This window comes from Hevea brasiliensis, chromosome 16 (genome assembly GCF_030052815.1).
Source record: "Hevea brasiliensis isolate MT/VB/25A 57/8 chromosome 16, ASM3005281v1, whole genome shotgun sequence".
Taxonomy (NCBI): domain Eukaryota; kingdom Viridiplantae; phylum Streptophyta; class Magnoliopsida; order Malpighiales; family Euphorbiaceae; genus Hevea; species Hevea brasiliensis.
Window position 1 is genome coordinate 18,475,058 of NC_079508.1, and position 27,424 is coordinate 18,502,481.

General features: G+C 34.1%; 1 protein-coding gene and 1 long non-coding RNA gene across 6 annotated transcripts in view; both read right to left on the reverse strand.

Moving 5' to 3' along the window:
* Positions 1–241: 241 nt before the first annotated feature.
* On the reverse strand, positions 242–2,321 carry LOC110636794 (uncharacterized). Its single transcript, XR_009144974.1, has 2 exons — positions 927–2,321; positions 242–612 (listed from the first exon to the last, which is right to left on the reverse strand). It is a non-coding gene; the product is annotated as an uncharacterized LOC110636794 (long non-coding RNA).
* Positions 2,322–3,354: 1,033 nt separating this feature from the next.
* The window catches only part of LOC110636792 (uncharacterized), a 28,012-nt gene continuing 3,942 nt past the window's right edge, over positions 3,355–27,424 (reverse strand). For 3 of the 5 annotated variants that reach the window (XM_021786638.2, XM_021786636.2, XM_021786635.2), the window contains exons 9-23: positions 26,919–27,153; positions 26,419–26,545; positions 22,423–22,547; positions 22,201–22,293; positions 20,957–21,085; positions 20,723–20,856; positions 18,208–18,285; positions 18,006–18,079; positions 16,550–16,733; positions 16,381–16,452; positions 7,010–7,049; positions 6,376–6,650; positions 4,450–4,627; positions 4,148–4,356; positions 3,355–3,801 (exon numbers count right to left, since the gene is read on the reverse strand). In XM_021786638.2, the coding sequence (XP_021642330.2) occupies positions 3,505–3,801; positions 4,148–4,356; positions 4,450–4,627; positions 6,376–6,650; positions 7,010–7,049; positions 16,381–16,452; positions 16,550–16,733; positions 18,006–18,079; positions 18,208–18,285; positions 20,723–20,856; positions 20,957–21,085; positions 22,201–22,293; positions 22,423–22,547; positions 26,419–26,545; positions 26,919–27,153 (2,250 nt within the window). In that variant the 3' untranslated portion in view covers positions 3,355–3,504. Of the gene's footprint in view, positions 3,802–4,147; positions 4,357–4,449; positions 4,628–6,375; positions 6,651–7,009; positions 7,050–16,380; positions 16,453–16,549; positions 16,734–18,005; positions 18,080–18,207; positions 18,286–20,722; positions 20,857–20,956; positions 21,086–22,200; positions 22,294–22,422; positions 22,548–26,418; positions 26,546–26,918; positions 27,154–27,424 lie in introns of those variants that run through there. The other 2 variants (XM_021786637.2, XM_058138217.1) reach the window with 2 other exon arrangements.

Sequence of the window (27,424 nt, forward strand, 5' to 3'; positions counted from 1 at the left end):
GATGCAGAATGCCTTTTTGGGTAAACGTTCCTCACATTCATGATTGAGAAACTCAGATCTGTTGTCTATCCGAACGGTTTTGACAGTGGTGTGAAAATGATTTTCAATGAGGTTTAAGAATGTGGTTATGGTGGAGGGTACTTGAGATTTATCGGCTAGTAAATATGTCCAGGTTGATCTGCTATGATCATCCACAATGGTTAAAAAGTAAGATGCCCTTGCAGATATTTAGTTCCGTATGGGCCTCATAAGTCAAAGATGCAATAGTTGAAATACGGTTGAGCTATTGGTGGTACTTGCAAGAAAAGGTAGCCTTTGTTGTTTGGCCAAAGGACAAATTCCACAATCAAATTTTTCTTCACTGTACTTTATATCAACAATATGAGTAAGTTTAGACTCAGAAGCATGTCCGAGCCTCATGTGCCATAGATAGCAATCACAGGTACTACTGGTTACGTTTAAGGATTCAATACAATTATTTGATTGCTGATATAAGTCATTAGATGGAGTGGACACAAAAGGAGGTTGAACTTGGTTGAACGAATCGGTGGTTAGCTTATATAATCCTCTGTCCATCCTTCCAATAGCTAGTAATTTCCTACTCCAAGGGTCCTGGACATAACGATAGTTATTAGCGAAGAGAACATGAATATGGGAATCTTTGGATAGCTGAGAAATGTATAACAAGTTGTGTTTGAATTCTTGAACATAAATTACATTTTTCAATTATAAATGTGGATGTAAATTTGTTGTGCCCATGTGTGTGATTACTTTTGTGGTTCCACCAGGTAGGTGAACATGGCTGGAGGTCTTTTGTTGTGTGAAATTGGTGAATAATTTTCAATCACAACACATATCAGTGGTTACACCACTGTCAATAATCTAATTACCATATTTATATGATGCAGAAGTATTGGAATTCTTACCAGTGAACCTAGGGAAATCCACACAGCCAGCTTCGTGAATCATTTTACCTTTCAATGCTTTCATAACCTCTTGTTGAATTAAGTTGGTAAGGGGCTTCATTGTTCCATTCATCAGGTTGTTTGATGTGCCCTGCAGGTTCATTTGTTGTTTCTTCTAGAGAAGTACTATCAGCAAGATTAGCAGATGGTTTGGGCCTTTCTTTGTTTGAACCATTCTGGGTACCCAATGATTTTAAAGCAGCTCTCCTTTAAGTGTCCAGTGGTCTTGCAATGCTCACAGCATTTATCTTCCTTCTTGAGCCCATCTCTTTTCTTAAATTGATTCTTGCCGCCTTCATAATGTTTCTTAAGTGCTGGTCCCTTGGCCATCCTGGCAATAGAAGACTCTTATGTTATCAATTGTAAAAGTATTAACCTCTCTTTGTGTTTCAACTTGCAGGACCATGGAGTAGGCTTTGTTGATAGGTGGGAATGGTTCCATTAAAAGAATTTGGTTCCATTTCGGACATGGTCATATGAAAGGTTCAATCCCATAAGAAACAGAATCATTTTGGTGTTTTCTTCCATTTTAGTAAATTTCTTTTGATGCTCCACATTCACATACTGGGAATGGTTTAAGGCAAGCTAACTCATCCCACAACTTGTTTAGTAAAGTAAGTTATAAGTGGCATATTACCTTGACTGAGTGAGCATAATTCTCTGTTGATTTGATACAACAACGGTCCATTGCATACACTAAATCTCTGAGCAAGTTCTTCCCAGAGATTTTTAGCTGATGACACTTATAGAAAAGCTGTAACTATTTCTTTTGACATCGAGCTTAAGATCTATGAAATGACCATGCTATCAACCTTGAGCCATTTCTCAGACTCTGGAGATCCATCCTCCGGTTTCTAGCATTCATCATTAACAAAACAAAGTTTGTCTTTGGCCCCCAATGCAATTAACATTGACTGGCTTCAGGTAAGATAGAGGGACATTAACCAGCGACACGCCTGGGTGGTCAAAGTTAAGCAGGGAAAGTTGATCATGCTGCATCACTTTCTTGGAATTTTCGGCCATGATGAAGCAACAGCAAGAGAAATACAAAAAAAAAATAAATAAAATATAAAAAAAAAAAGAGGAAGTGTTAAACAATATTACAGAAGCGCGATCGTTACTGCTCTGATACCATGAATAGAGAATAAAAAAAGATGAGGAAGAAGCTTTCTTCCATTAAAACAGAGCAGAAAATGAAGAAAAAATGTATTTTCTCATATGTGAATCGTTGCTATACAGAGTGTATATATACAAGAAAAAGAATGATCTAGAATACAGCTCATATTTACAATTATCCTATTGGTCACATGCAGAACAATATTCCTGATTTGTAGCTCTTGCCAGCTGATTGATTCCATTTCAGTTTCTCGTGTCATTTGTTATAGAAGCTGGACGAATCAACTGGAAGCAGGATTGAGTAAATAGGTTGGGCTTGATATACTATTTTTCTTTTTCTCTCACATGGGCTTTCTCTTCTCTTGAGCCCAGCAATTCCTCTTTACGTTATCAGAATTAAATTTTAATTTTTTTTCTTCTTTCACTGTGAGATATGTTGAATTAAAAAAAAAAGGGAAAAAAAAAAACAATTATTGCAGGAAGCGCATGCTCATCACACACGTCTCTGAAATATTTAATAAATAGCATCCCACCCACCACTTTTATCTTTGTGCTCCCACATACTATGGTTGGGTCATTTTCTTTGTGATGTATTGAATTATTGGATATAGAGATTTCTTTCTTTGTCATAAAATAAATAAATAAATGATGATTCTTGACTTGATTTGCTTCTCAAATCATGGATTTTGATATTAGTAGAAATGAAGACTTATTAATCAAATAGAAGGGTAAATGCAATAAATAAAAATTCAATTTTGTTATTTTTAAAATAATAAAGTATTTTCACCATTTTCAAATACCTAAAAATTGAACTATTTCTTTTTTTTTTTTTTTAAATGTCGACAATGAATTAAAAAATTTAGACCCAATTCAACCTAACAAATAACCTAAATAATCTAATCCAACCCAACCATTCGAACCAATTTTCATATCGACCCTTCGTATCATATGAAAAGACCTTAATATACGACTTTGCTTTGCCTCCATTGTGTTGTTTCACCTTATGAAGTTGGAGAAAAGCCAAAACAACCAAATATTTAAGCCTACTACATTAGCATATTCTCATAAAAAATTATAAATCATGCTGCGATTCCCAATCAACATAATCAAACATAATACACCAATGAATTCTGACCCAATTGTATTGTAATCATCTCCAAGACTGATTAGGTTTCGAATTCGAGCCCAATAATAAACCATGAACAATTTAGGAGCATACTTGGTAGGGCATTAAATGAAAACTTTAAAAAATTTATCTACGTCAAAAAAGCTATTAAAATATGAATTGAAAATTCATTCTATTCAAATACCATACTTCATATTATCACAATTTTAAGCGTATGCCAAAACAATACCACTTGAGATGAATTCTGGGAAATCCAATCAAAACAAAGACAATATTTAATATGTAAATCACCAAAAATTAATCAAATGAGGTAACAGAAAGTGCTACACGAAGATCATTTGAGGTTCCACATGTGTACATTCTATATGTCTCTATTTCTTCTTTGAAGTCCTTTGGAGTTTGGGCAGCATAATGATGATTGTTCATGCTATCGCGCATAGAAAATATAATTTCCCTGGCAATCGGCTCATGCCCGTTGAGAAGATTACCCATGCTTAGTACTTTTCTCCATGACTGGTTAGGAGTAGGTGGTGTAAACATATCTGATACAATTTGTCTCTCCTGCATTCTTACGTACTGCTTCTTATTGAACTCCTAAGTGAAGCCATTAAAAACTATATTAAGGATATTTGTGTTTTGAAGAATTATGATCTAAGTTCTCAACCTCAGTCAATAATACAAGACAGTAAATTCCATGTTAGGTTGTACTTCAAGTAATTTTGAAATTTCATTCAATGCAAAAAATCAATTTTCAAATTACTAGTATAAATTTGAAAGCTTCCAACATTTTTAACCGAATATGATAATGAAAAAATCCATGAATAAGTTGACTTTTCAAATTTAAATATATGTTTCACTTGAGGGAGAAGACAGATTGAGCTACCTACTGTGTTAAATTGCAAATACAAACAAAATTTAGTATAGAATAGAGACAGTTCACCTTTTCATTGACATCTGAGGAGCCTGTTCCCATTCTTGGAAGATAAAAGTTATAGTAGTCAGTGAAGATATCTGCAGAAAGACGTGGTGCTTGAATGAACTTGCGATGAAGAGAAGCTGCAAGAGTAAGTAACTTCTCAACATGTTCAAAGATGACACACAGCCGTCTTAGGTCTTCGATAGTCTCACTGTTGCCAGATATACTATTTGCTGACACATAGAAGGATAGTAAGTTTCCAAAAAATGCTCACAAAGAGTGTAAATTTGCAGTGAGATAACAAGAAAAAAATGACGAGAATTTACTTTGTAAATCCTTCAACACAGATGCCAAAGTAAGGTAAAGCTGCTCGATTTTCATTGTCATCTGCTTCAACCCTCCAAAATTAGTCTGATTCAGTGTGTCAGCTGATGCTCTAAAGGCAGTACAAACCATTTGCTCTAGCAGTTGATGGGGTCTTAATGTCTCCAGGTAATGAAGGATCTGTGGAGTTCCAGTTGAATTGATCGGTCAAAATAAAGATCCAAAAAAACAATGCGTCTTCTGATGAAAATAAAGGCACAAATAAACACATAGCATTACCATGGGGCCAATAGCCCAAAAGTCCAGTACCTCACTCATAGCACTAGTAGGAGAGCAAGTAAAAATAGCACTTTTCAAAAAGAGTCACCAGACAGCAATAGGCTGTCCTCCATAGTCTGAGTCAGACTAAAAGGGAACATACCGAAAGACATGGATATAATTTCATTGCAAGTACTTTCAAAAGATTTACAATCCCTGAATTTTTTATACATAACTGGCTGCAAACAGAGCTAAATGACAAAGAATAATCCATATAACCAACCCTAAATAGTTTGGGATTAAGACTTAGTTGTTGTTGTTGTATACTTTCATTGCAAGACGTGTGATGCAACAATATGAAAGCTCACTTCTGGTCCTAGTCTCCTAAACAAATGTAATGTATGGGTTTGATCATTATTCCAATAATCTTACAAGCAAGCAAACACTAGTTGGTGCTCGAAAATTATGGAAGTGCTCAAGGAATGGGGCAGAGTAAATTAGTAAAAAATACAATACAAGCTTAAGCTTGATCTAAGCAAGAACTTGATGGCATACATATGGCCTAGCATTGAACTAGGTTTAAACTTGGCAAGAAAGCAATTCTGATTCAGAGAAAGGTAAGAAGAATAATATAGTTACCCTAACCTTTTGCACTACTAGGTAAATACTTGATCATTTGGACAACTAGCCCAATGGCATTTGAAAATGCAGTATTAAGTTTCACTTTCTTCAGATTTGAGAAACGCAAGCAACAATTATTCTCAACTGAAAGTATATCCCTTACCTTCACTTCAAACCCTAAAATTACTCATCCTAAGGCTTTAGACCAAGGAAGCATATCAACTATTTTTATCACGGTAAAACTACCTTATAACTTTGCTTTGCTGAATGTGTTCATGTCAAGCCTCAGTCTAGACGAAAATTTTTTGGAACGGTTACAAGTTTGCAGCACAATTAGAAGAGCTACGTATAAACAAATTTGAAATTGAACACTTCCTGGATTGTTTACATCATTCACAAAGTGTATACATCTACTGATCATCTCCTCATTGACCCATTAACTTGCTACACAACCTCAAAATACAAATTTCTTAGAAGAATAGAAGGACTAATGGCCAAAAAAAGCCAAACCTTTTAGAGATTTTTCAATTTTATCCACAGTTTTTAATTTTGGCAACTTTATCCGAATTTTCAAACATAGTTCCAATTATATTCATATTTTTATTTTTCCAACTAAACCATCAACTCCATTTTCAGTCTGATTCACAGCCGCCCATCACCATCTAACATCACCACTGCCACCAACAACAGCACCTCCACCTCCCAACCTTCATTTTTTTTTTTTTTTATGCACTACGGGTGTCAAGATAAAACTTTGAAAGAGTTGTTGGTAGTGTTGGGGGTCAGATTGTCATGTGTGGCCATGGATCAATCAGAAAATCGAGTTCAAGGTTGTGTCGGAAAAAGTTAGAAATAGAACTACGTGGGCAATTGAAATAAAATTGTCAAAATTAAAAGTTGTTAATAAATTGACAAGACACAAATATTAAACGGCTTTTTTTTTATCATTAAGCCTTTAAAAAAAAAAACAATTATATTTAATTTCATTTCCTTTTTAGTAGCAGAAAAATGGGATTAAAAAAAATAGAGAAAGAAAACCAAAAAAGAACCTTCTCTCCTTCTCGATTTGGATCCAAAAGTGGTTTCTGCTCATAAGCAGGTAAAGCAGGTGCATCATTCCAAATTTTTCGCCATAGGTTTCCGCGCTCAGACATTCGTTGTGAAAGTCGGCCTCGAGGAGGCCAATCATCCTTCAAACCATCCATTAAGTTTCTGGATGGTCCACTTCTTTCTGTCTTATCATTCTCCCAATCTCCAGGAGAATGCCACCGAATAAAATCTTCAAAAATGGCATCGGGATTAGCTGCTTTGAATGCTGCCATGTCTGATTCAAATTTTCAAGTCATTGATTAAGAATCTTTAAATAGTGGAAAGAAACTGAATATGTATTTGAAACGTCAAAATAAATAATAAATGAATAACCAATGAATTTGTCATGAAAGTAAAATAGAGAAAGTGAATCCAAATGAACATCTCAACAATTCCAAGGCACCATTCTTTCTTCCCCATGGATAAATATTAATAACAATAGTGGTAGTAGTAGTTTTAAGAAAAAGTAAAATAAAAAATTAAAAAAAAGAGGACCTCAAGAATAATATGAAGATTGGGGCTTCCCACTGGATTACACACCAAAAGAAAAGCAAAACTAATTGATATTACCAGATTTTGAACCTTATTTACTACCTGATGATAAGATATCTCTCTCCAACTGAGCAGAAAAGTTCTGCAATAAAATAATAGAATGCCAGTTGATGATAATAAATATTCAAGTAAACATAAATACCAGAAATATAACACTTAGAGTTGAAAGTATAAACAAAGACAGAAGATTTTGTAAAAGTTATTTTGCTTGTCAAATAATAGGCACATATATAAAAGAATAAGTATTCAACTGAGCAGAAAAGTTCTGCAATAAAATGATAGAATGCCAGTTGATGATAATAAATATTCAAGTAAACATAAATACCAGAAATATAGCAGTTATAGTTGAAAGAATAAACAAAGAAAGAAGATTTGTAAAAGTCATTTTGCTTGTCAAATAATGGGCACATATATAAAAGAATGATCTTCCAAGCATAAAGAAGGGTCTTAATTTCATCCATGGTCACTAAGCATCAATTTGTCGCATAAAAGTCACTAAATTTTAATTTGTTCCAATAAGATTATTATTTTGAAAAAAAATATATATTTAAAACTGAGCTATGGTAGTTTCTTACTTGGCCATTTTGATTCAGGATTAAAGCTAAAAACAGTGTCCTATTGCATGAGGCTTTCCACATTGCAGGCTCTAGGGAGGCTTGGATTTAAGGCATAGTGTATGCTGGAATCCCACAAGTACAGGAATTAATTTAGTTTCTATATATAGCTGATTCCTAGTAACAATGTAATTAATTTTTGTTTCCTTTCTTAGATTTAGCTTCCTATTCTAACGCTAGATTAATGTGTAGATATATATATATGAGGCATATACATATCTTTATTCATTGAGAAATACACTAGATAATTCTCTCCAAAATCTCTGGTCTTCATCATGGTATCAGAGCTTTCGATTCATTAGGGTGGGCTTAATACTGTTTATGTTTACTGTTCATCAAACCAGTTCAAAGATACTGTTCATTTAAACAGTTCGTAGACACTGTTCACCAGCACTGTTCATGGCAGGTGGACCATTTTTCCAGCTTTTTTTCAACTTTATCTCGTGTCACACCTCTACCCAACCCTTGACCTGACCACAAACGAATGTGCGAAATAGTGGATTACTCTGAAGAAACAAATGATATTGGGAATTTTGTTCAATGAAGAAGCTCAATCCCTAAAGCATTTGTTGTCTTGGCTTGAATCTCAATCTTCTACCGTTGTCTCTTCCAATTTTGTTAAATCAAGCAATACTTTTTTCATGAATCTTGACAAATACTTTTGGGTTATAAATTTTGGAGCAAACAAACATATAACAGGCTTTTTAAATAAATTTTCTACTTATACTTCATATTCAGGAAAAGAAAAAATCCGCATAGAGGACGAATTCTTAGCAATTATTTCTAGAACAAGTTTTATTGCTTTGCACTCCCACCATTGTTTCAAATTGTGGTCACGAGTAAAGGAAACAAGCCAGTAACTGCCTAGCTCTACACAAATTTTTTTGAAAATTTTGTGAAGTTCATAAAAAAAAACTAGATATTGGTAGACACTAATAAAACTAAGATACACAACCATATGAAAAGCACAAATATATCAAATAAAGATATTAAATCTATCATTTTTGACATAATTAGCATTAAACTAATCCTTCAAACTATAAATTTAATAACAAATCTAACATCAACAATAATTTTCTTCAACAAAAATGCAATAAAAAAATGCACATAATGAAAAGAAATAGCCAAAAAACAAATAACTCACCTTTTTCCAAGTAGCTTTGGAGAATAGAGATATTTAATGATGATTTAGATTAGAAAACAATAAGGGAAAGATTTCTAGAAGGAAGGAGAAATTTGGATGAAAATTTGAGGGAATATGAAAGAAACAGCATCTGTGACAGAAAAAAGCACGCAGACAATGAAAAGAGAAGAAAAAATATTTTTTCCATGTGATTTGTAGTAGAAGTATAATTGAAATAACGACCATTACCATTACATAATGGTCAATAATGGCCATTATTGTCCCGTAACGATCATAATGGCTATCACACATACAACTCAAGATTCACCTATAAATAAGGGGGTAACACATAAATGAGCCTTTAAAACCTATAAATAACAGTCGTTACGTTACATAACTACTGTTATTTCAAACCATGACTCCCACGATAAATCTAATTTCTGCTCTTCATGTTCCTAACTTTTCTATTAATATTTTGTCTATCAGCTCCATTACTCAAACTTTTAATTGCAAAATTTATTTTTTTCCTCACTCATTGCATATTTCAGGAGTTGGACACAGGGAAGACGATTGGCAATGGTAGATTACAAGACGACTTGTATCTCTTACATGCCAGTTGTGGTTTCTCGCATCCTAGCATAGACCAAGCTTTTTTAGGACAATCTATGAGTGCTAAGGACCAGATCATTAGTGGCATAAGCATCTAAGACATCCATCTTTTTCAGTTTTAGAGAGGTTATATCCTACTTTGTTTAGACAATGCAAATTAAATTTACTAGTCTGTGATGCTAGTGAACTTGCTAAACACATAAGATATTGCTATTCTTCAATAAATAATAAAAGTTTGGTTCCTTGTTGATTGTTGCACTAGAATGACTTGGATTTATTTGATGAAAGCAAAAAAAACGAAATATTTTCTTGCTTTTAACAGTTTCACAAAATGATTTATACACAATTTAATGTTTAAGTTAAAGTTTTGAGAACAGATAATGGTACATAATATATAAATGGAGTTTTTCGTGCCTATTTGGATTCAAATGGTACATTACATCAAACTAGTTATGTAAATACTAGTGCACAAAATGGGGTGTCTGAGTGGAAAAATAGACATTTACTTGAGGAACCTCAGTCTCTTATGTTTACTATATCAGAGGTTAGTTGGGAAATTGATATATCTCTCACACACTAGACCAGATATAACTTATGCTGTTAGTATGGTGATCCAGTATATGCATGATGCCATGATCCCCATGAATCTCACTTGGAAATGGTGTTTTGTATTTTGAAATACCTAAAATCTGCACTAGGTAAAGGATTGCTTTTTTCAAAGCATGGTATTCTTCAGATAAAAGCCTTTACAGATGCAGATTAAATTGGATCTCTTAATGATAGAAAGTCAACACTGAGCTGTTACACATTTGTTGGAGGTAATCTAGTTCCCTTAGGAAGCCCAAAAAAAATGTGACAGCAAGGTAAAGTGCAAGAGCAAAGTATAGAGCTTTGGCACAGGTCATTTGTGAACTATTGTGGTTGAGAAAACTGATGGAAGAGTTGAAGTTGTCAGAAACAAATGATTTATATTGTTCTGTGACAACAAGACCACTATTACTATTGTCCACAATCCAGTTCAACATGATCAAACCAAGCACATAAAGATTGATACACTTCATAAAGGAGAAGATAGTGGATGGTTCATTAACTATTTCTCACACAACTTCAAAGGAGCAATTAGCCAATGTATTTACTAAAGGTCTAACCAATAGAGAATTCCATACTTTAATTTACAAGTTGGGCATGTGTAATATCCATAGACAAACTTGAGAGGAGTGTTGGTGTTAGAATCCCTTAATTAAGGCATTAGCTGCAAATTAGATTGTAAATTAGGGATATTTGTATTTATTACCTTTTATTATTTTCCTATTTAGGTTATAGCCTTTGTGTATAAATTAGAATCATTGTAAATCAATTGATTGGTGTGAAATATACACAAAAATTCTCAATCCTCCGATTTCAACATGGTATCAGAGCCTTGCCAACCTTTTTGGCATTTCGTTCTTAAGAACACAGACCTAGGGTTTGCATTTTTTGTGGGTAAGCGTTTAGGCAACATTGTGGAGGGATGTGACTGACACCACCCATACCCGTGGAGAGCCCAGTCAGAGATCGGTCTTCTGCCGGAGTCTTATCACCGTCCGGCCTAGCGCGTGAGCTCACGCGCCATCACAAGCTTCTCCGGATCTTCCACAAACCAGGGCATGAACATTTTTCCAGTCAATTTTTCTAGCCGTTTCTTCTTGCCTCCTCCTCTCTTGGCTTTTACGCCTCTAACCCACCTATTCCTCTCACCTAATTTGCACTTTCACTTTTAGGTCTCTCTTCAATATAGTATCTGTTTTAACAGTACTTGTTTTTATTTTTTTACTAAAATGGCTGATGAGAAGAAGGAAATCTCATAAACAAAGGCGGTTTTTGTCAGTGATAATCCTTCTTTACAGATTAGTCCCGTAAAGTTGAATGGAATTAATTTTTTGGCGTAGTCTAGATCATATCTGCTGTTCATTCAGGCTAGAGGACTACAAGGGTATATTACTGGAAATAAGAAAAAGCCAGAAACTGCGAGTTTTACCTACTGTCAATGGGAGTCAAAGAACTCTCTTGTTATGTCATGGGCTCATCAATTCCATGCAACCTCATATAGCTCATGGGTATTTGCTATTGGATAGTGTAGCAATCATTTAAAGTGCAGTTTCTGAGACCTATTCTCAAGTTGTGAACGATGCACAAGTGTATGAGCTTAGAAATAAGATTCATGGTATGAAACAAGGTGAGCTAACTGTTGCTCAGTATTATGCAAAGTTGAGTGGTCTATGGTAAGAACTAGGTTTCTACCAGGACTTTCAGGCCTCATGTCCAGATGATGCTGTTAAGTTCCAGAAGTTGGTTGAGAAAGAGCGGATCTATGAATTTTTTGCTGGATTAAATGTGGAATATGATCAGATTTAGGTCCAAGTACTTGGTAAGGATCCTTTACCTACCTTAAGACAGACTTACTCTTATGTTAACAGGAGGAGGGCAAAAGGAATGTCATGATTCATTCTATGTCTGTTGATAAGGCAGGGTTAGTTGCTAATTCCTCACATGAACAGTCGCACGATCCATCAGATAAAGATCAGCTACATTGTGACTATTGAGAAAAAACCCGACATACTAAGGAACACTGTTGGAAATTGCATGGTCCCCCAACCAAAGGGCGTAGAGGAAAACGAATGAGCTCTGCTAGACCACAAGCTAATGTATTCTAAGCTGTGGATCTTTCTAATGATACTGCTACTACTAGAATGTTTTCCAATGAAGAGGTACAGACTTTAAGGTGTTTGCTATCACAGCTTGAATCGCAATCCACTACAGTTGCCTCTTCTAACTCCGTCAACTCAGATAATGCTTTTCTTACCAATCTTAATAATTCCTTTTGGGTTATAGATTCTGGAGCAAATAAGCATATGACAGACTCTTTGAATAACTTCATATCCTATCCTCCATATTTAGAAAAAGAAAAAGTCCGCATTGCAGATGAATCCTTATCTAGTGTTTTTAAAACTGCTTCTGTTAAATGCACTCCTAATATAAGTCTGAATTCTGTTTTACATGTGCCTAGCTTTCTTATTAACCTTGTAGCTGTCAGTTCTATCACAAAAACTCTTAACTGTAAAATTGAATTTTTCTTTACTCATTGTGTATTTCAGGAATTAAAGACAGGGAAAACGAATGGTAGTGATAGACTACAAGATGGGCTATATCTACTAAATGATCATGTTGGCCGGGCCATGTTGAGACAATCTATGGGTGCTGAGGAAGAAATTATCCAGTGGCATAAGAGACTAAGACATCCTTCATTTACTGTTTTAGAGAAACTTTATCATTTTTTGTTTAAGCAATGCAAAACTGAATTGTTAGTTTATAATGCCTGTGAGTTTGTTAAATATACTAGACAATCTTATCCTACAATAAATAACAAGGCTTCAGTTCCTTTTATGACTATTCATTCTAATGTGTGGGAGCCTACTCAAACTATATCTTTATCGAGTTATGGATGGTTTATGACATTTATTGATTATGCAGTAAGTTAACTTGGATATATTTAATAAAAGGGAAAAATAAAGTTTTTCCTTGTTTTCAGCAGTTCCACAAAATGATTAGTACCCAGTTTAATGCTCATGTTAAAATACTTAGAACTGATAATGGTACAGAATACATAAATAGAGTCTTTCAGAAGTATTTGAAGTCACATGGGATTTTACATCAAACTAGTTGTGTTAACACTAATTCACAAAATGGAGTGTATGAGAGGAAAAATAGACACTTACTTGAGGTTGCTAGATCTCTTATGTTTACTATGAATATTCCTAAACCTTACTGGGGGGATACTATTCTTTTTGCTGCATATCTTATTAACAGCATGCCACTTTAAACATTGGAGTTTAAGAGTTCATTGAAGGTTTTGCATGGTAAAAATTCATATACTGTCCCTCCAAAGGTCTTTGGGTGTGTCTGCTTTGTCCACAAGCTTAATAGTAGGAAATTAGAATCTCGGGCTCTCAAGTGTGTCTTTGTTGGTTATTACAGTACTTAGAAGGAGTATAGGTGTTATCACCCTCCTACACAGAAATATTTTGTGAGAATGAATATTACCTTCAAGGAATCTGAATCTTATTTTCATCCACCTCTTTAGGGAAAGCATAGAAAGGAAGAGGTGTCTTTCCCTTCATCTTTGTCCTCTCCCTATCTTCAACTTCAGGGGAAGAATTTGGATTTTGAGTCTATATCTAACAATAATACTCAGGAGGAGTCACCTAAATCTCAAGGGAGACTGAATAGGCCAGATTTAAGAATATATACTCGGCGGAACAAGACAAATATAGCCATCGTATGAGACTGATGATCAATCAGAATCCCTGGATTCAATTCCTGGACATCCTGAGATATGTGATGAGTCTTCTTTGGTTCCTGATGAGTCTAATTTTAATTCTCAGTCTGTTCTTCCTTCTTCTGATAATGATCTTGATATTCCTATTGCTCTCAAAAACGGTGTCAGAACCTGTACTAAACATTCCATCTCTAATTTCACTTCCTATGATTCTTTGTCTCCATCCTACAGAGCCTTTCTATTGTCTATTTCCTCTGTTTCTATCCCACAGGATAGAAAGAAAGCATGTCTTGATCCAAAATGGAAGGTAGCCATGGTGGAGAAGATGAAAGCTTTGGCAAAAAATGAGACTTTGGCAAGGAATGAGACATGGGAACTTGCTACTCTCCCACAGGAAAAGAAGTCGGTTGGATGCAAATGGGTGTTCACTGTGAAGCATAAAGTAAATGGTTCAATTGAGAGGTATAAGGCCAGACTAGTAGCAAAAGGCTTCACACAGACGTATGGGGTAGATTACCAAGAAACTTTTACTCCTGTTGCTAAAATGAACACCATCAAAATTTTGCTGTCATGTGCAGCAAATCTTGAGTGGGACTTGCAGCAGTTTGATATAAAAAATGTCTTTCTACATGATGACTTGGAAGAATAAGTATATATGAAAATTCCTCCAGGGTTTAAGGATGAGAAGACTAGAGGGAAAGTTTGCAGATTGAAGAAAGCTTTATATTGTCTAAAACAGTCACCTAAGGCGGCATGGTTTAATAGGTTCAGTAATGCGATGATTTCCTTTGGATATTGCCAAAGCAATGCTGATCACATCTTGTTTATGAGACACTATAGGAGCAAAATCACACTACTTATTGTTTATGTGGATAATATTATAGTAATTGGTGATGATAAGGAAGAAATAGCTCATTTAATGGAGTGCCTAGCACAGGAGTTTAAAATCAAAGATTTGGGAAGGCTAAAGTACTTTCTTGGAATAGAGATTGCTAGATCAGGTAAAAGAATCTTTATTTCCCAAAGAGAGTACATTCTGGATCTGTTGGAAGAAACAGGAATACTGGGCTGTAAACCAGCAGAGTTTCCCATTGAGGCAAACCATAAATTGCAAGCCGGAGTTGGAAAATCAGTGGATTTATGGAGCTATCAGAGGTTAGTTGGCCGACTGATTTATCTATCGCACACTAGACCAGACATAGCATATGCAGTGGGTTTAGTGAGCCGATATACGCATGATCATCGTGAATCTCATTTTGAGGCTATTTTTAACATCTTGAAATACTTAAAATCTGCACCTGGGAAAGGATTTATTTTCTCAAAGCATGGCCACCTTCATATTAAGGCCTTTACAGATGCAGATTGGGCTAAATCTCTTGATGATAGAAGATCAACATCAGGTTACTATACATTTTTAGGTGGTAATTTAGTCACCTAAAGAAGCAAGAAGTAAAATGTGATGGCTAGATCCAGTGCAGAGGCTGAATTCAGAGCAATGGCTCAAGATATCTATGAGTTATTACGGTTACGAAAGTTGATGGAGGAATTAAAACTGTTGAAAACTAGTGGTTTGTCCTTGTTTTGTGATAACAAAACTGCCATCAGTATAATTCACAATCCAGTTCAGTATGATCATACCAAGTGTAGAGATTTGACAGACATTTCATAAAAGAAAAATTTGTGGATGGTTTGTTAAGTGTCTCTTACATAAGTTCTAAAGACCAGTTAGCTAATGTGTTCACTAAGGGATTAAGTTGTAAGGTGTTTCATACCCTAGTTTGTAAGTTGGGCATGTGCACCATACATGAACCAACTTGAGGAGGAGTGTTAAAATCCCTTAATTAGTGCATCAGTTGTAAATTAGATTGTAAATTAGGGATATTTGTATTTATTAGCTTTTATTATTTTCCTATTTAGGTTCTAGCCTTGGTGTATAAATTAAAATCATTGTAAATCAATTGATTGGTGTGAAATATACACAGAAATTTTCAATCCTCTGATTTCAACAGTTGGAATCCCATAATTATAGAAATTAATTTAGTTTCTATATATAATTGATTCCCTGTAATCATGTAATTAATTTTTTGTTTCCTTTTTTAGTTAGCTTCCTATTCTCAAGCTAGATTAATGTGTACATATATAAGGCATGTGCAGATCTTTATTCAATGAGAAATATACTAGAAAATTTTCTCCAACAACCTCTGGTTTCATCAGTGTATAGTAGCGATGTGCTGGTCCAGTTTGGTTCTGTTTCTTGCTAAGAACTAAAACCAAACCAAACATAGTTGAATTTTCAATTCCAATTTGGTTCTTTATATTTCAGTTTTTTGTTCTTTGGTTTCAGTTCAAATCTCAATTCTTCAAAAAAATGTTATGTACTCGTTGTCATAGAGAGTCAAACTTGAATCACCATTTGATTCGGGGTGTAAACCTAACTTTTAGTTGCGTTGGGCACAACTCTACTGTCTGTTGCAAAGCTAATGCGTCCACAGAATATCTTCTGACAAGACAGTATACACATTTTGGCGTTACTGTAATGGAGATTTGAAGTGATCTGCAGATGAACCCATACAAACTACGGGAAATTTCTGAGTCTTAACAACTAAATGACCACTGTCTAGTGCCCAACAAATCCAACTGACACTAGATAAATGCCCTCAAATCAAATTATAGAATGAGTGGCTAAATCAAAGCTCATTCCCCGAATTGACCTTTGAAAAAAAAATATCATAAAAAAAGAATTTGAACTTACAAAAGAACCACCAGATGCTTCAACAGCCTGCAATCGTTCTTCATGCATGTCTTCTGTCATCAGTGATGGATCCTATAACAATTTCCAGACAAATACAAGTTATATTATCTATTGAACCTTGTGGGATAATAAAATTGTGATAAGTCATAAGTGATCTAGAGATAGAAACCTGTGTGAAAGGGGCATGCATGCTCTGATATGACTTCAATAGCATCATAGATCCCACCACACCAGCTGAACCTCTCCTGATACGATCTGAAGATTTTTCATCAGTAGATGACGCATCTTTATGCTTCATACTAGACTTTGACTTGATTGGTTCAGAACAACGCAAGCCATCTTGAGTCAAGGGGCTGCATTACATGCAACATGAGCTATAGTCTTATTCGCAAGCCATTTACGAAAATAAATCACTTCAAAAGGTAAAAGATAGTGTCAAATAAACTAAATCTAATCCATTGTGAAGAAACTATATTTCCCTTGAAAAAAAAACCATGCCACTCAAAATTTAGAGAGTTGCTAGTCAGGCCACAACTACACGGTTACATAATTCAAAAGACAAAAAGGAAAGAAAATTCATGAAATTAAAATTTTTGACAAGTATGCAAAATTGCAGATTGATCAACTAGTTGGGATTAAGGCTTAGCTATTGTTGTTGTTATTGTTGTTGTATGCAGATAGATATTCCAAGAGGGTGGCTTTGGTGTTGGAGGTCACTGGTTCAAGCCTCAAAAACAGCTTCTCCGCAAATCAGGGGGTAATGGCATAAAGCTACATACATCAACCATCGCCATAGCCCACAAGTATGGGATGTTTCATGCGCTAGGTCACCCTCTTTTCTTATGGAAACTGATATTCTTATTTCCAACATGCAGGTTCATTCTTAGTTGATCTAATTTAGTGCCCATTTGGTTCAGCTTTTTAGAGCCAACAGTTGGCTATTGAAAACTTCAACCGCTAAAAGATAGGTGTTGGTAAACTGAAAAGAAAAGTAGGAGGTTGAATTTCTTAAAAGCCGCAAAAGTTGTATAAGATAGAAATTCTAGCTTTGGATCCAAAAGTTGGTTTTATAATTATATAATCTAACCATTACCTCAACCACTAAGTTAACAAAAATTACAATCAATTATAACTGCTGACTGCTAACAGCTGGCCTCTAACTGCTACAGCTGAACCAAATAAGTGATTTGCTACATGCCTACACCCATCCACATGATTAAGGAACCTTAGCACCTTTAGGAAAACAACCTAATTGCAAAAGTATCATCAGAACTAACCACTACATCACAGAGGTTAAAGATAAAGGAAAATAATTCTATAATTTATGAAAATATCACATCCTGTGCCCCTCATTTTCAAGCTCATGAAAGATTTCATGTTCACTGACAATGGAGGATTTTTCTTTTTTTTTCTTTTTGATGTCAAAGGAAATTCTCCTATGGAGGAATGACTACACTAATTTTTGCACTTTAATGAAAAATATCAGTACAAAGAAAAATAGTAATAATCTTTTGAAGTCAAACAAATAAAAATAATAAAATGGAAAGCATTCAATAGACCAATAGACCCTTAGAGCTAGCCAATTTTATGTAGAAAATAAAGGAGCTCTCACTTGCTTAGTTCACCTGTCACGAATCCCATAAAACTCTTCCCTAGGTATATGCATATTAGTTGCCTCATTCGCTACTAGACCATCTTCCTGCATATGTAATTGAACAAACATATAATTGTGGAGTTGACAAAACAAGATTCAAATCCAAGTAATTTCAACATGTTAAGCAGCAGAAAGACCAAACGAACAAGGTAAGAAACAAGCAGATAAATCACCTTGATATGATCATTGCTTTCTATACAATCTTGAAATTCTTCATTTAGTTCACACTTCTTCTCAATGCATATAGCAAGCTGAAAAATAAAAAGGTAAGTGAACCGAATTTCTTGCCACCACAAGTGCTTAAAAGAAAATAGACAAGGTACATCAGAAGTTTTCAGATCTTAACATCATCTCAAAATGCCATCTGTACAGATGATTTAATGCCCAAATCAAAAAGAATAATGCAAACATATATTTCTAAAATCCTTGCAATAATGACAGTGGGGATCAAGTTGATATGAAGTCAACAAAAGCTCTAAAAAGGTCAAGATTATAGACTGCTTCAGGATTATAGCCTACATTCAGTGAGAACCTATTTGTGACATTACAGAACATTTTCTAGAACTAGTAGATTCCTATCTTCATGTTTACCCAAGTCAGATATCAGTTCACTATTTCTACTGTTCAATTTTGCTGTTCTACCATATTTTGCAGCTTTATATGCCAATGCTGTTGTAGCTGCCCTCTCTGCTTTTTTGTAATTATTGTGAAGGCAGCTGCTATCTTAGCCCATTTTACTGCTGAACCTTCTCTAAAGAAAAATTCACTGGAGGTTTGGTTGATTAGCTTCCTGTTGTACCAATTACACTTCCAGTTCTTGTTCCTTGGCATGTTAAGCGCTAGTACTTTTGTTTGTGCATTTTAGCCCGTTGGGAATGCAGCTTAGTGTATCCTTATATTGATTATGAAGCCACACAATGAAAGATACCTGCCTTATGGAACTTTCTGCAAAGTAGGTTGTTGACTACATAATCCAGGTCAAAAAACAGTGACTCGTGTTACTGATCTCAGCCCTTTCTTTCATGCCCCATAACCCTACACTCCAGATTAGTTGATTAAACTTTCCCACATAATCAATGACACAATTCCATTCTACAAATTAGCAAATCACCAAAAAAAAAAACCACCTAACTTGAAATTGTCAGGAAAAGATTTTGAGAAAAGTAAAAAGATTCCCTTTGAGCAGCATCTCATGATCACAGGATCTTCCACATTCAGAGAACATCAAGATGGAACTTACAATAACACATCAAACTTCAAGCTGGACAAGATGACAATTGTTGATCAGGAATTGGAAAGCTTTAGTGCTTTTAAGATATGTTTGGTTCGCCTTGGAAACAAAATAGGAATGGAATTGGATGTGATCTAGACATCCTATTCCCAAAATCCAATTTCAATTTATTTTTTCAGATAATTAAATATCATCTATAGACAATGTTAAAAATTGTATTCGAGTTTACGACATTCACATTAATTCAATGTATTCAAATGTAAAAATTTATGACAACTTGGATTCATTGAGTAGTGTACTGAATGGGAAAATGCAATCCTATTTCAAGAATCACATTCCATTTCCACTCTAAGCCAAAACATGTCCTAGGGTTCTGTTTGATGGAAGTAGTATTAGGTTTCAAACTGTGATTGTAAGGATTAGTATTTGGACATAATTTGATCATCAAAAATAACAAAATTAGGTGCAGGATTTCTAGAATAGTACTAATAAGGTCATTATGGAGATTTTTGGGGCTAACTGAATTAGGGATAGATTAGCACTTGAGGTAGGACTTTACAATTTCAAAGATAGAAAATATGACAGTCTGTGGCTGAATTCCTGTAAGTAAAAGGCACATTAATGACTAGCAAAACCACAAACAAGAAACCAAAACAACTGCCACCTCTGTTTTCTATCAAATCAAGAAATAACAAAAGTATTAGCAACTCCTGTATTTATAAAACAACAAACCAGCAGCAAATCTGCTTTAATAAACATGAATATAGCAATTAAAGACACCTTGAACATAGATCATCTTATGAGCCTTTGATCTTAAATCACTGAATATTAAGAACTTTTTCTTGACCATTGACTGTATAATTCTTCTGTAGTCAGAGAAAAGTTGAACCCCGTGTGTTAGAATGTCAAACTAGCAAAACCTTAGCACTCTTGAACGATAACAGAAGTCCTAAACATGAAGTTTAAAATTGATGTCTCTTCTTTAATGGCTTAATGGCGTATTGAACAATTTTATTGCCTCATTCATTGGTGAAGCACAATTTTATATTCCACTACAATGAATTGGTAATGCAGAGTAGATTTTATCACACAGTGAATAGACTTGAAATATGCAAAAAAGCAAGCAAGCGTGTTTTAGAATAACAATATTAATGTCTCTCAAAATCAAAACCTCCAATTTCATTGAAGAACAAACCCAATTTCTTCACAACATGTCAATAATTATAAAGTTTAAACTTCATAATTGACAATGCTTCAGTTATACTGACTTATTTCAATATCTAAGTGCCAAACAATGCTTAATTATTTACATGGTAAACATGGCCTCTTCTGCAAACAATCATCAGCCTAAAAATGTTAACAAATCCCAACTCTATTACAAATGAAAATTAAAAATGCAAAGCATGCAATTTTTGAAAAACCCAACCGTTTTAAATTTCAAAAATGCAGATAATTACCATTTGCAATTTCTGGTTAATCAAACAAGTTGACAGGTCAATGGAACCATTAGCATGCATTTTGGGCAACGGCTGTGACTCCTCCCAACACCAACGGACCTCTCGAATAAACTCTATCCAGAGCACAGCAATAGCTAAAATATACAAATAAAAAGCAGATTCCAGTCAAGAACACTCCCACATTCTTAAGAATTCATATTGAGGAAAATAAAGCAAGCCAACTATCATGCATACCACGAATGTTGCAGCTCCCAACCCATAGTGAATGTAGACAAAACTGCGCAAAAAGAGATCCTAGAGGTGCGCCTTTAATAGCTCGAGAATTCTTATGCTCTCCTCCAGTAAAATCTGGGAGTTGAGATCCTGTGACAGAAAGAGGAAAGTTGAAGACTTTTAGATAAAGGTATTCAATGTGCCTATTTACTAGATTCCAAAAATGTATTAATCAAATTTTCATGCATGCTATGAAATCATTCAGGGGTTATCAAAGAAATGAATTGCGTCGAATGATAATTCCCATGATGACAACAATTACCTTCATTCTTCCCCGCATGTTTTTTATTGGATCTTCTTTAAATCCCAATAATATAGCCTTGCCATGCAACCAACTAAAAAGATCCTATCCAAGTCCAACTAGATGGGAAAGTCTCTTAAAATGCTAAAAAAAAACATTTTAACTCAATTAAATGGTGAATGCGCTCAGTCGCTCGGATTTTAATACTTTTCACTAAAGTGACCTTTGTATGATTGAATTCTCACGTTGGAATAAAACTTTACATTCATAACATCTAATACAATAAAACTTTTCCATTCTTTAGATTAACCATCAGTCAGAACTGAGAAGTGACAAAATTAAAACTATAGGATCTCAGCAACAATCCACATTCCAGAATGCAAAGGAATTCAATGCAGCTTTTGATAACCATAATACAGTAGAAACATTTGTTTGCATTTATGTCTATTTTTAACATGATTAATATTAGAAAGTTATTTTCAATTACAAATTTTATCAATCACATGCTCTAGTCAAAAATAAAAGTTTTTGTAATTAACCCTATGATAAAAAATCAAAGCATGCATCTGCCATATCACAGTACTGATTCTGTTGCTCATCTTAAATTGTTTCTCTTAACTTAATTCCGATTAAAGCCCCTCTTACCTTTTGACCTTGTACTCATTCGGTATGCTCTTATTGGATTCATCATTGATTAAACAAACAAAAACATATATTTAACAAAAAAAAAAAAAAAAAAAAAAAACATATATAAAGATCAAGGCAGAGTATACAATGAACTTCTAGAGCCTAGAAGCAAACAATAGAGCTTAAAAATAAGCACGCACACACACCTCAATGGATGAATTAAAGACCAAAAAAGATTATTGCAGAGCTAACTTTGATTTGGTTACAATATAAATAAGAATCACGAAAAAAAAAGAAGCTCTGGGAAGAAGCGCCACTCAAAAGGAAAAAAATGTACCCTCATGAAAGAGATCTTTGAGCAGCCGATCAATTACTGTTGGTGGGGGTACAACCATGGAAGATTTAAGATTAGCAGAACTTGGGTTTTCAACTGTTACAAATCAAAAACAACCACAAAGGAGTATTACAAGACTCTGATAGACTGCATATGCAATTAATCAAGCATATAGAAATTTATAAAGTAAACTAACAGGATAATACATATGGAATAATTTCAAACCTGATACAAAATCCTCCATGAAATGGGCATCAAAAGACATATCTAATGCATCAACCAAAAGGCGCAGTTGGGAAGCAAATCCAATTCTGTTTCCTTCAGAACTACTGTTTCCTTCTGAACTATCGCTTCACAGGATAAGCGTTTCAGACGTATCACTTTTAATGAAATTGACAAATAAAAATTGTAACCACAAGAAAATAACGTCTATCAAATTCAAAAAGTAGTTTTCCATATAAAATACAGGAGTTGCTATATCCAATTCCAATGACAATATATTTTGGTCCCTTCACTTTCAAAATAGTAACACAAAGCAAAAGCAGATTATTTAACAAAGAATTTAGCGTGATGCAGGACTGTAACAGGTAAAATATTTGGGTGATTCAGATTAGGATTAGAATTGTGAAAACACAATAGGAAATCTAGATAAAATAGGAAAAACAAAATCCTATATAAAGTAGGAAACTTCAATAACTAATCCTAATAGAAATAGGAAAACATCTAAACAAACTCAGCAGCTATATCTTGACAAAATAGAAAGTCCAAGTGAGTTTGGATTGCTTTGCAGGCGAGTTTGGACTATGGTTTCAAATAACGGCTGTTACGTTATTTACAGGTTTTGAAGGGGGCCGTTTTTTATAGGCAAACAGGTACTTGCAGGTGTAACGGCAATCGTAGCGGCCGTTACCGACCATTAAATAACAATAACAAACGTTACTTTGAAGATTCCTCTACCATTTCTTCACACACACACAGTGTTTTGGTGCCCTTTTTCTTGTCTCTGCGTGCAGCACTTCAGTAGCTGCTATTTGGCTTCAATTTCTCTCAAATTTTCACTCAAAGTTTCCTCCTTTCTTCATACAACATCTCTCCTTTTATTGTTTTCTAAGAATCTTAGCTAAGATTAGTAGATTACTCTATTCTCCAAAGCTAATTCTTAGAAAAAGACTAAAAGAGGTGAGTTTTTTGTTGTTTTATACAATTTACTGTCTTTATTAGATATAGTTGTTCTTACTATATAGTTGTGTATCTTAGTTTTACTTGTACTTACCAATATATATTCATTTTACGAACTTTGCAAATTTTTCAAAAAAATTTGCAAAGCATTAGGCCATTACCTTTACATTATAACCGTTATTAGCCTGTTTCCGTTACCCGCGACTATGACCGCAATCGCGATTTGAAACCACGGTTTGGACTGAAAAAACATCAATTTTCCCTCAATTTCCAGTGCTGGACTGATAGGACAGAACATCACACGCCCTGGGCATGTGACTGGGACCTGGATCATGCCGCCTGCCACTGTTGTGCCCTGTGGAACACATCCTGAGTGTGTTCTGGACTGCTGGAACCAGGGGTGTGTTCTTTGCTGTTTGGAACTCCAAACTATTGTATGTTTACTTCTTTATTTTTGGTTTTTATTACCATTTTGCAAGACAAAAATTTAAATTTACAAATTTTTAATTATTTAAATATGAAAATAATTTTATTATTTAAAATATATGATTTTGTTTGCCAAAAATTGTATCCAATTGTCCCTAAAATAAAATTTGCAGACAAATTGAGTAGTAAGTTTAATTTTGGGCCTAATTGGTAATGTAGAACCAAGAACACTGAAAGGAGAAGGAACAAAATTCTCAAAACTCTTATTAAATTCTCAATTGTAATAATATTCATAATAAGCTCTCTAGGAAAATACCTAAATTACATATGTATTTATAGACTAATAATTAAGCAATCCTACCACTGCTAGAATTAGGAATTGAAAAATAAGAAAATATAAACCAATCTAACTAGGAATATGATACCAACACTAATTAGGAAAATACTAAACCTATAAAACTCTTTAAATATTACTAAATAATAATAGATTCAGATAAATCTAAACTTCCTAATTGTACAAGAAAATCTGATTTAAATATCCACATTTCACGATTAACAATTACATCATAATAATTCCTAAATCTAGTCTTCCTTAACTGCATCAATTAAATATTGGCCAAAAGTTCCGGGGCCAATTTGACACTTATTCCTATATTATATAACACTGAAGATAGAGAAAAATGGAAGCCTAAATGCATTTGAGACAAGCCTTTCCTCTCGAACATGACAAGAAAGAAAGAATGGGACATGCGCAAAAAACTCAGAAAAAATTAGATGCCTTAATCCTATCCGGTTGTTATCAAAGCTTGAGAGTCAAATCATCAAAAGATCAAGAGCGCTAGAAAGGGATAAAGTGAAAACTATTGAAATTTAGAATTGCCCATAGTCCAGGGCTCTTTCTTTTCCAATTGAACTCTCTTTCTTTTCCCCAACAAAACAATTCCATTGTTATAAAACCAGGTTTCATGGTATACTCCAGCTCACCAGTTTATTCCAGGTTTGATCAGGTTACACCTAGACAACGTATTACTATGCAGGACAGATTGATAACTGGTTCCCAGTTTTACTAGTCAGAACTTCTGGTCCGGTCCACTCCAATTTCCAAATACTAGTTTACTCCTGCACTTCTTTCTAATAGCACATCAAATGCGCAACCAATTTGAAAAAAACATATGCTTTTTTTTTTCTAATCTTGTTTTAACAAATTCTTTTATCTAGCAAAGAAGAAACTTCAAAAAATGCCAAATAAGACTAGTACGAAAAACTTAGAGCTTAAAACAATAAAAAATGTAACATTTAAAGGACCCAAAAAAGGAAAGAACTCGATACAAGTAAGGTAAGAAAAACCCACTACTGATGCAAGTGAAAAGAATCTCAAATTGGAAAGACATGGGTTAAATTGGGGGATATATAAGTGGCAAGAACTCATAGACCTAATGCCGCGAGATTTTAGTTTGGATACTTGGATTGGATGTGGTCATAAGCTCTTGAGTATTGATGTCTCACAAGGCCTTGCAAGAATTTTCATCAATATTTTGAGCTCCCCCAATTTTAACAAAGTGAAATAACATTAGCACATTTATTTTAAGTCCAAATAAGACTCCATAAAACATGCATAACAAAAGGAGAGAAATTGTTGCAACTGTTTATCCAATATTTCAGTTAATCAATTTTTTAATTAAAAGATTTATAACATCATGAACACAATAAAGTACAGAAATTGAATAACCAAATAAAGTAAAATAAGCAACAACTCCAGTGCTTATGTATAGAACTTATTTTATAAACATGCCTTTTTCTAATGATATTTGTTACTGCCAAGAATCCGAATTTGCTTTATTGGTAATGATTTGTCAAACACAAACCATATTCAGACAATATTTATCATGAAAAACCTATTCTACACAATTTTAATTTCTGCAGGTCCTCACAATGGATTATGCTAAGATGGAAAATGAACTTTCTGGCAAGTTAATGGAAACAAGGTTGTTAAAGTCACTTTCTAGAATTGGTGAGGGGATTTTAAAAATCATTCAAAATAAACTTAAAAAATATCTATATCCATTCCATATAAAAAGTTATACATAAGCTTTCCAATATATTCTTAAGTCTAATATTCAAATTATTTTAACTTAAAATATAACATTTCTTCACCAAGTTCAATAATATTTTTAAACAATTTCATATTTGAAAGTGCAACTCCAACACAAAAATATATGTGCATGATAAATTGATAACTGCCATAGAATAATAGGTATTACTATATTTAAAAACTTAACTCTATAAATGATGTTAAAATAAACAAATGGCAACGATTTTCATAAATAAAAAGGTAATGTTGCAAATTTTGAAATATCAAATATATAAAATTGAAAACTTGTACTCATAAAATCATTTTGATTTGGCTATTTTAAAACATGATTTTGTCTTGATTTCAAGTTTATATTTGTTTTGACTAGTTTAGATGATTATAACTTGTAACATCATAAAATCACATGAGTTGACTTGCAATTTTAACAACAATGGTTGGTAGTAACTGTGACAACAGTATGCATTCAAATTTCAAATAGTATTTCAATCACAATATCTATTGAAGGGGGAGGGGGGAGTTCTTACAAATTTGGTGACAGGATTGGAAGTATCATCCACTTTTCAGCTTCATGGGGTGACGCATTTTCTAATTCAGCCATTTCAAGAGAACTTTCAACCATCTTCTCTGGCCATGTGGCAATTAATTCAAATCCTGAGAGTAGTTAATTTATCACCGATAATAAATAGATCAGTTTCCAGAATCAAAGCTTCTTGGTAGAAGTAAACAAAGAGACGTTTATATTAGCTCATAAACAACATCAAGTACCTAGATTCCCCAAAATAATGGAAGAAAGAAAGGTGATATAAAAAAGAGAAATTAAGGAAGACAATATAAAAAGAGAATTCTTAGACATCTAATTTAACATTCATGCTCAGCTAATTATGATGTAAAGATAGCATGCTCTAAAATAAAGTGCGAATGCCCTGGGAAAAAAATACCAGAATATTTCATTCTCTGGAGGTCACACAACATCAAACATGATGCATAGGAAATCATATGCAACGTTCTGAATCATCAATATTACCTTTTACTGGGTTCTCTGCAGAATACCACTCACTCCAAGGACAATCATCATCCCACTGTGATCTGTTAGATGCGTCAGTGTCACCATCACGAGTTCTTCCATAATCTTCAATTTCTGCAGCAGGTCTCTGGAGATCGTTGTCGTCATCATCATCATTGGGAATGGTTCTGTATGTTGACTTCATTGTAAACTGAACTTTGAAAAGGCGCATAGCATAATCCAGTGTGGAGTAACCCTTAAAAGTCAGATAAATAAACAAAATATCATTGGGAAGGACAAGATCCTAAAATTGACCATTCATGTCAACCTCATGAAACTCTTATGGGAACACTCTTACACACTTGGGCATGAAAGGTCACGAAGAAAGAAGACTATCTTACCTCTCTTGCAGGTCTTAGCTAAGAGTTTGGTGTTTTCAGTTTATCAATTGAAAAACAAGGAACAAAAATAACTATAGTCAAAGGAAAATAATAAAATATAGAAAGGCCATATCATCTGACTATCCA